Here is a 9358-nt window from a genome sequence, read left to right as displayed (position 1 = left end):
CCCAACTCTTAACATACAAAGCTATATTGTAAATAATTTTTAACTTAGCTTTTCGTTTCTTTAATGTTAGTAGCTGAAGGACCGCAATATCCTGCATTGATTTTAAAATAACTCTTTTTAACTATTCTGTTTTGATTAAAATGCATTTCTTGTTGTGTTTTTAAAATACCATGTCTGTTCAGACTTATTTAAAAATACTTTGGGGAAGTGAAGGGGAGAAAGGTTAGAAAGTTACTCAATTAATATAATAGATATAAATATACAGTAAGGAGGTGAGGGCAGCTTGTATTTTAACATCTCTCAGGTGGCAGAATTCGGTAGAAATAGTCTGAGCAGCAGGTTGACTGAGCTAAATCAGACTTTAGCCTCTGATAAATTATAGACAGCAGTAAAAAAAAAAGGCAAGAGCTATGTTGGTATTCTCTGTGGACCAGTTGTAAGTCTTTCTGTAGCATATCAGGATTTCTATAAGTTCTATATGCCTTTGTCTCAGTAATAAATGATGATTAGTGAGAAAGAGAAAGTGTGTCTCTGATATATTAAGGGTGGACCTCCAAATCTATTCAGGCATTCCAGGAATAGTGGTGATAGACTGATTATATCAGCTTATGTAAAATTTCACTCAAAGGTGGTGTTTCTTTCAATATATGAAGAGAGTCAAGACAAGCTTTATCTTATTCAGTGTGCTGAAAGAAGCAAAGACCACCAGCATTGAAGTTATGGTCCTCCGCTATCAACTCCGCTGGACCGGATGCCTGACCACTGTCCCCCAAAGCTCCAAATTCAAGAATGGGAAACGGAATCTTGGAGGACAGGAAAAAAGATTTAAAGATGGGCTCAAAGCCAACCTTAAAAACTGTGGTATAGACACTGAGAACTGAAAAGCTCTGGCTCTTGAGCGCTCCAGATGGAGGTCAGCTGTGACCAGCTGTGCTGTAGAATTTTAAGAGGCACAAATGGAGGGTGAAAGAGAGAAACGTGTCAAGAGGAAAGCGCATCAAGCCAACCCTGACCGGGACCGCCTTCCACCTGGAAACCGATGCCCTCACTGCGGGAGAACATGCAGGTCAAGAATCGGACTCCACAGTACGTACCCACCACCAGGTCACCGAACTTGGAGGACAATCTTATTGGACAATGAGGGATCTCCTAAGCATATCTTATTCCTCATGTAGACACTAAACTGAAGGTAGCTTTACACTGAAAATTCAATTTGGAATTGAATAACAAGGGTTTGGCTTTTGGCATTGTCTTAAATGTTAACACAACAAAACAGACAATAAGACCAGCTAAGCAAGATAGCTTTTAGAAATTTAGTCCCTTTTATCTCTCAGACCAACAAAGACACATCAGGATTTCCCCTCTTCTTTCATCTGATTTAGCCTTTTGTAAAGACACACTTACCTGATTTAGGACAGTAATGTGTTGTAATCTCCTTTGGGCTTCGACTTCATTAGGATTTTAGAATGTTCTTATTCACATCTTTGTTGTTTTAATGTCTTACATGCTATATATTTGTATTTCTATAATGCTATCTAACACTACTACCCCCACCCCTAATAAAAAGGGTTTTATAGTTGGGAATTTATGATTTTCCAAGGGCAACAAGCCAGAAAAGATAAGTGGTACCCTCTCTTTTGCATAAAATCTCCCAGACCACTCCACTTTTAGATCCTTGCCTCTCTCCCCTCTCCTCCTAACTATAAACTATTTTATTCCACTTTATTCCTATATATTAATTAAATATGTTCTATTTTATTTCTGAGACAGAAAACATTGACTTCTACCTGACTTAGGTCGAGAAGTAAAGACAAAACCACAAAAATAGGATCAAGCAGCTACCAGATTTGTATCTATTCCTTTCTGTGTAACTTTTATCCTTTTATATAATATATCTATTTCCCAAGTCTGAAATGTATAAACTGTACTTTTATTCTATCTTATTCTTAAATGTACTAAATATAAGGGCCAGGCTTTAGCACAGCTGGTTGATCACCAGCTGCAATACATCTTACCAATCGAAAGGTTGACAGTTCAAAGCCCAGGTCAGGGTGAGTGCCTGACCTTCATTCCAGCTCACTGTCCACCTATGCAGTTTGAAAAACAGCTGTGAATAAATAAATTAGGTACAGCTTAAGCGGGGAGGTATTTTATGGCACCATAAAAAGGAAATACCAGAAAATGAAAGGGATCAAAAGAAAGGGGGAAGTCTGTGATCAAGGGCTCTTCAACATAGAGGATGGAGAAACAGCACCCCCCTGTGGCCAGAATTGAGCACAACTTCCAGGATGCCGAAGTTGGGAAAAGGCCTACACACACACACACACACACACACATATGTATATGTATATGTTGTCTATCCTGTCTGGTTAACAGCATTGAATTTTGCCGTATATGTGATCTGGCCTGAGTCCCCTTTGGGGTGAGAAGGGCAGACTATAAATGATGTAAATAAATAAATAAATAAATGAAACTATCCCAACTGCCTGATGCAAGCCAAGCCAAGGGGCCATCACTCAGCCTCAGGCAAAGAATATAACAAAACATAGGTGGTAGCTCCCAACTGCACAACTATAGCCACCTCAACAGGCATCTTTGTTTACCTAGCCCAAGCCAAGACTACAAAGATCAGCTTCCATTGTTCTCCAGGGCCTGGGTGTTATAATCCCATCACTTCCACCTTGGACACCTGCTGGCCAGGAATGCCAACACTTCCTGGAGACTCCTCTCCTTCCACAGAGCTTTCTCCATCTGGCTGGCAGGAGATTTCCAGCTGCATCCCTGGTGAAGGGAGTTGGACTGGATGGCCTTAAGTTTTTTCTGTTGGTCATGGGGGTTCTGTGTGGGACGTTTGCCTCAATTCTGTCGTTGGTGGGGTTCAGAATGCTCTTTGATTGTAGGTGAACTATAAATCCTAGTAACTACAACTCCCAAATGTCAAGTTCTATTTTTCCCAAACTCCATCTGTGTTCGTATTTGGGCATATGGAATATTTGTGCCAAGTTTGATCCAGATCCATCATTGTTTGAGTCCACAGTGCTCTCTGGATGTAGGTTAACTACAACTCCCAGACTCAAGGTCAACAAACCCTTCTAGTATTTTCGGTCATGGGAGTCCAGTATGCCACGTTTGGCTCAATTCCATTGTTGGTGGAGTTCAAAATGCTCTTTGATTGTAGGTGAACTATAAATCCCAGCACCTACAACTCCCAATTGACAAAATTAGTTTTTTGAGTGATGGTCGCTCCTTGAGTTAGTAGGTGTCTTGTGGCCAAATTTGGTGGCAATTTGTCCAGCGGATTTTGAATTATGATATCACTCAAAACGAACAGAACATTTTATATAGATAGATGTTAGTCCTAATGGCACAATGGGTTAAACCCCAGAGCTGCTGAACTTCCTGACCAAACGGTTGGCAGTTCAAATCTGGGGAGCGGGGTGAGCTCCCACTGTTAAGCTCCCACTGTTAGCCCCAACTTCTGCCAACCTAGCAGTTAGAAAAGGTGCAAGTGTGAGTAGATCAATAGGTACTGCTTCTGCGGGAAGGTAACGGCACCCCATGCAGTCATGCTGGCCAATGACCTTGGAGGTGTCTTCGGATAACACCAGCTCTTTGGCTTAGAAATGGAGATGAATACCACCCCCCAGAGTCGAACGCGACTAGATAATGTGAGGGGAAACCTTTACCTATGTTTGCTCTATGACTTGCAAAAGAGCAATGAGGAAGGTTTGGACTGTCTAAGTCAAATAAACACAAGTTATTATTTATTTAACACTTTTAATATGCAAAACACTTTACAATCTTTTAGTTTGTTGATCCCTCTCACATTTGACCATGTGATTGTCCTTAGACAAATTCTCTGTCCATCATTTCCTTTCTTCCATAAGCATCTTGCTGTTATGACACTTGCATTAAAAGAGGAGATACTTCCCTGATCCTTTTGGCTTTTTGAAGTTTTCCTATATACACCGGTTCAAAAGTATTATACATAGACGGCTCAACTGATATGCATCAGTACAACATGTTCAGACAACGTTTAATTAAAAAGTGTGCCATCTTTTGCCTTAAGTCTTTTATGTGTATGTATCTAGCATGAACACTGGAAGAGGATAATCCTCTGATATTGGAAATGATGTATTTCCATCATAACTCTCTGGATTTGATCAAAATACTATTCAAAACACTTTGCTCAGAGATCATATATACACCATGTAGAAACAGTAATTTATACAGAACTTGTCTGGTTTGTCCACAAATGAGTTATTTTTAGATTCTCAGAGATAGCATCCCAGAGATTGCAGTTTGGCAGCCCAAAGATGGTCTTCACTGGGTTTGTTTTTAATTCGACAGAACCATTATATCACACTTAAAAGAAATTGTTCCATGTCCTCCTTTACTCCATACAACGCAGTGCATTCTTATTCATTTAGTAAAATATGTCTACACTCTTTATTGGTGAGAGCTAGTGGTATCCTGTATTTCAGAAGAAGGAACTGATGACATGACTTCTGAATATTCATTGCATAAGCAAATCTTATGAAATTTATGGGTGTTTCAATCGATCAATAGGCAACCTGAAGTTACTGACACATGGTGGTGATGACAACATTTGTCTTGTTAATAAAATGCAACTGGAAGTGATTAATTTAAGACAAAGTGGTGGTCCTAACAAAAGAGAAGCCTTTGGGCCAGGAATGAGAGAAAAATTGGTCTCACTCAGTATGTTAGCAAAGAAAGGTTTGTAGTTTGAAAAACATGGGGTGCTCAGTGTTAGAAAATACAGAACCGCAGTCTGAGTTTCTAGTTATGCCATTTGCAAAAAGGCAGTTTTCCTGTTTCAATACTACTTTCTATAAAATGGGAATTCAAATCTTTCTTCGGGACAGTCCTAGACTGTGAAGTATTTTGAATCAGAATAGACTAGACTGTGATACACTTTCTTTGCAGGTTCTATCAATGCATTTGACAAGGAAATACCTGTCAGTAGAGTTCACTGGTAATGAAAAGATTTGTAGTTTTCGGAGGGTCATTTTCGTGTAATTTCCGAAAACAGAAAGGGGAAGAGAAAGACTAAAAGACCAACAATATTTTCAGAAAGAGTTAAGTCCACAAAATACCCAAGGCATGGGAATATGTGGCATCTTTTTCTCTCCCTGGGAGAAGAGGCCTCCTCAGTTTTTTTTAAAGTTCCCTCCTTCTAGAGCAGTGGTTCTCAACCTGGGGTCCCCAGATGTTTTTGGCCTTCAACTCCCAGAAATCCCAACAGCTAGTAAACTGGTTGAGATTTCTGGGAGTTGTAGGCCAAAAACATCTGGGGACCCCAGGTTGAGAACCACTGCTCTAGAGTGAGGGTCCTTAGAACTCACTTTCCCAGAGGAACTAGAATAGGGTGGCCACTGATGACAATTGAACTTTCTCTCTGTGTGTCTCCCTCAGGCAATAAAAAGCCTGGTGGTGTCCAAGCTCTGATTGCTGAGAATGGACACAACTGGTGACTACAATTCTCAGAACTCTCTGTTGCGATTTGTCTTATTTAAAAAAATGTTATGTTTAAAACTTAAAAGAATCATAAAAAATCAGTAGATTGGTGAATTACTTTGAAACTTGGCAGACCTGCAGTTGTAAATGGGGTCTACAACTGAGATAGGTTCCATGCAGATATATCTTAAAATAGCTGAGGATTGAGCCTTTAAAGTTTCTCATTGTAGCCAATGGGCCGAATCTCTGCCAAATGAAATGGAAAACACTCCTCCCCCTTTGGGTAACTTTCTGATAAACAAAATGAGGGGTCAGACAAAACCGACCCCAAAACGGTATGCCTTTTAGCCCAAATGCACATGACTACCTGTCAGTGTTGCCTGTTCAAATTCAGTTCCTAAACCAAAGCTTCCTGATTTTAGGATTGTGAATGCAGACAGCTATAGTAACTATTTTAAAGGGTATTGTGCCTTTGTCTTCCAAATATTCCAGACACTATTTTCCCACTAGACAATCAAATACACCACTTGTTTCTACTGTTGGATGGAACATTGCAGAATCAAGCCACTAGCCTCCTGAGATTTGACACAGTTTTTCCAGTTGTTCAGTGCCCATTGTTTCTTCACCATGCAGAACTGACAAATTAACACATTTTGGAGTTCATAATACACAAGGAAAAATATTTTACAGCTCCTACATCTGTACAGGCACACGGCAGCCTCCCCTCCTTTCAAATGTGTCTCTGGTATTATTATCCACGCTGTGTCAAATATGCAAAGAAGCCCACAAAGTTGGAAAGTGGGAAGCCTCAATGTCAACAGTTGGCATCTGTATGCCTCCTTCTGCATATTGAATCCCATTGTCACAGCCTCTGCCGAATAAATTGCTTTCGATGAAGAACAGATAACTGTGTGCAATGATCACTGTCTGTTCTTGCTGCTCATCTTCCTCCGTTGACTGTCATCTGTCTTGTGCACCCGAAAGCACTCTTTCAAGTTCTGAGACCGAATCTTGGGGTTCATAATCTCCTCACCCATAGAGCTGGGGAACCAACCCCTCTCTTGATCATGCAAGCGTTCCCCAAATATCCAACCTGGGTTAAAAAAAAGAGGACATGATAGTCAGAAGAATCAGGTGGTAGAACAGTTCAATAAATCAACAATGACATAATACAATACAAGTTCAAAATGCAATGCAAGAAATGTTTTTTTTTCTTGCAAAACAACAAAATCATGGATCATACCAGAATGTATTAAGAGAAAGCTGGCTGCATAATCTTTTAAGTCTGAAGCAGATGCTACAACTCAGAGAGGCTTATAAGAATTCAGATTCGTGGGGATTGTAGTACTTTGACATTTATTTATCTACTGAACTGAAGAACAGATTATGAAGAATGTAATGGTAAACATTTGGCAGGCCAACTGCTACCCGGTTATGAAAATATGTACAGTGTCAAGAAAAAGTTTATGAACTCCTTAGGACTGTCATATAGTCCCAATCTAAAATAATATTAAATCTTAATCAAACTACATAATCCTAGATTTTTTTAAAAATCAGATTGCCTGATCTTGAGCAACAAGGATTTCAAATAAATGTTTCTTGTTTCTTTTTCACAATAGTTTTAAGGAATGTTGGCTCTGCTGTAACTCAGTGTTATTTGCCAGCTTCCTTGAATGAACAGGTTGCTTCATTCCAATGTTTTAATCTTTTTTTCAGTCATTCTAAAACACACTATATCTTCTTCTGTCCTCATACCAAAAAAGGGAAATGTTAAAAATGCTCAAACTTTGATACAGTGGCAAAGGAGAAAATGCAAAAGCCTGGTTGCAGTTAAACATTGGAAAAAAACCAAACATATTATGGTAACCAGACTGATTGATAACTGGCAAATAGAGGGAGAAAACGTGGAGCCAGTGACAGACTTTGCATTTCCAGGCACAAAGATTACTGCAGATGCAGACTGCAGCCAGGAAATCAGAAGACATTTACTTCTTGGGAGGAGAGCCATGACCAATCTCGATAAAATAGTGAAGATTAGAGACATCACACGGGCAACGAAGATCCACATAGTTAAAGCAATGGTATTCCCCATAGTAACCTACGAATGCGAGAGCTGGACCATAAGGAAGTCTGAGCAAAGGAAGATAGATGCTTTTGAACTTTGATATTGGAGGAAAATTCTGAGAGTGCCTTGGACCGCAAGAAGATCCAACCAGTCCATATTCCAGGAAATAATGCCCGGCTGTTCCCTGGAGGGAAGGATATTAGAAGCAAAGATGAAGTACTTTGGCCACATAATGAGAAGACAAGAAAGCTTGGAGAAAATAATGATGCTGGGGAAAATGGAAGGGAAAAGGAAGAGGGGCTGACCAAGGGCAAGATGGATGGATGGATGGTTTCCTTGAAGTGACTGGCTTGACCCTGAAGGAGCTGGGGGTGGTGAAAGCCAACAGGGAACTCTGGCATGGGCTGATCCATGAGGTCACGAAGAGTAGGAAACGACTGAATGAATTACATGATTGCTCTTTAGTAGATTTGGTTGTATGTATGTTTGTGGTCACTGTTAAGATGAATGACCTGCTTTCAGTTCAGTTTCAGTTCTTGGATGAATGGACTGGCATTATCTTCTACAATGTTCTGATACAGTGCAAAATTCACAGTTGTGTCCATGATGAAAAGCTAACTAGGTGCTGAGGCCCAAACTATCACAAAACAAATTGACAGTTGAAATGAAGTTCTTCTCTTTGAACCCAGTCTTTATTTTGCCAAATATAAAGGTTCTTATTGTGGCCAAAAGGTTCTTCCTTTAACTTGGCAATATTGTTTCAGAAGTCTCGGGGATCAACTTGTTACCTTTAGCAAACTTCAGAAGAGCAGCAATGCTCTTTCCTGGTCTTGAATTTTGTCCATGTGTAAACTATTTGTCTAACAATGGATTGATGGAGCCACATATCCTTAGAAATGGTTTAGTAATCTTTCCTTCACTGATAAGTAGTAATACCTCCTTTTCTGAGACCCTGAGAAATGTTTGATTGTGGCAACCTATGTTCCCACAGGACTGTGTGGTGAAGAACAAATCTATGATGTTTCCGATCCTTTTATAGGATGGTGTTTCCCAAATTCACCCTTGTATTCCAAACCAATTACTTAATCAACTGATTGTAATTATCCCCTTGAACGGAGTGATGCAAGCAGGGAATTCAATTACTTCTACACCTACCCTACTCCTTCTGTTATTTTTGTTTGCTTAAGTTATGCATCATCATGCTGTTTGATACCACTTAGAACTGTTAAATATAAACCATTCTGGATATTTAGAAAAGGCTATCCAGCATGAAGTAAAGGAATTTCCATAAGTATCACTAAAATTCACAAACATTTCTTGCCACTGGATCAGCTTTAAAGATATGTACTGGTATTCTATATTAGCTATTTACTTAAGTATGCCCCTCTGACACATCCCCCTCCAAAACCTACTTTGGCAGACAGAACCCACATAGAGAAAAGGGGGCACATTGTGCCAGTGACTGGAGAGACCATCAGAAGCAGGATTCCCATTACACTTCCTTGTTGCAGCCTCTCTAGCTGGAAGGAGTTGTGTATTGTTATTTATTCATTCAGTCATTTCCGACTCTTTGTGACCTCATGGACCAGCCCACGCCAGAGTTCCCTGTCGACCGTGGCCACCCCCAGCTCCTTCAAGGTCAAGCCAGACACTTCAAAGATAACATCCATCCATCTTGCCCTTGGTCGGCCCCTCTTCCTTTTTCCTTCCATTTTCCCTATATGAGCGACTTTGTCCACAAAGTACTGAGCAAAAGCTTCACAGTGAGCTACCAACTGGCCAGGGATTCATTATCTTCTCCATGCTTTCCTGTCT

At 40.1% G+C, this 9358-nt stretch overlaps 1 protein-coding gene across 2 annotated transcripts in view; it reads right to left on the bottom strand.

Moving 5' to 3' along the window:
* Window positions 1–5264: 5264 nt before the first annotated feature.
* The window catches only part of NGEF (neuronal guanine nucleotide exchange factor), a 113197-nt gene continuing 109103 nt past the window's right edge, over window positions 5265–9358 (bottom strand). The window contains exon 16 of one of the 2 annotated variants that reach the window (XM_060768110.2): window positions 5265–6571. In XM_060768110.2, the coding sequence (XP_060624093.2) occupies window positions 6399–6571 (173 nt within the window). In that variant the 3' untranslated portion in view covers window positions 5265–6398. The remainder of the gene's footprint in view (window positions 6572–9358) is intronic. The other variant, XM_060768111.2, reaches the window with a different exon arrangement.

This window comes from Anolis sagrei, chromosome 3, assembly GCF_037176765.1.
Source record: "Anolis sagrei isolate rAnoSag1 chromosome 3, rAnoSag1.mat, whole genome shotgun sequence".
NCBI classification, from domain to species: domain Eukaryota; kingdom Metazoa; phylum Chordata; class Lepidosauria; order Squamata; family Dactyloidae; genus Anolis; species Anolis sagrei.
This window is presented reverse-complemented; position numbering and strand designations above follow the sequence as displayed.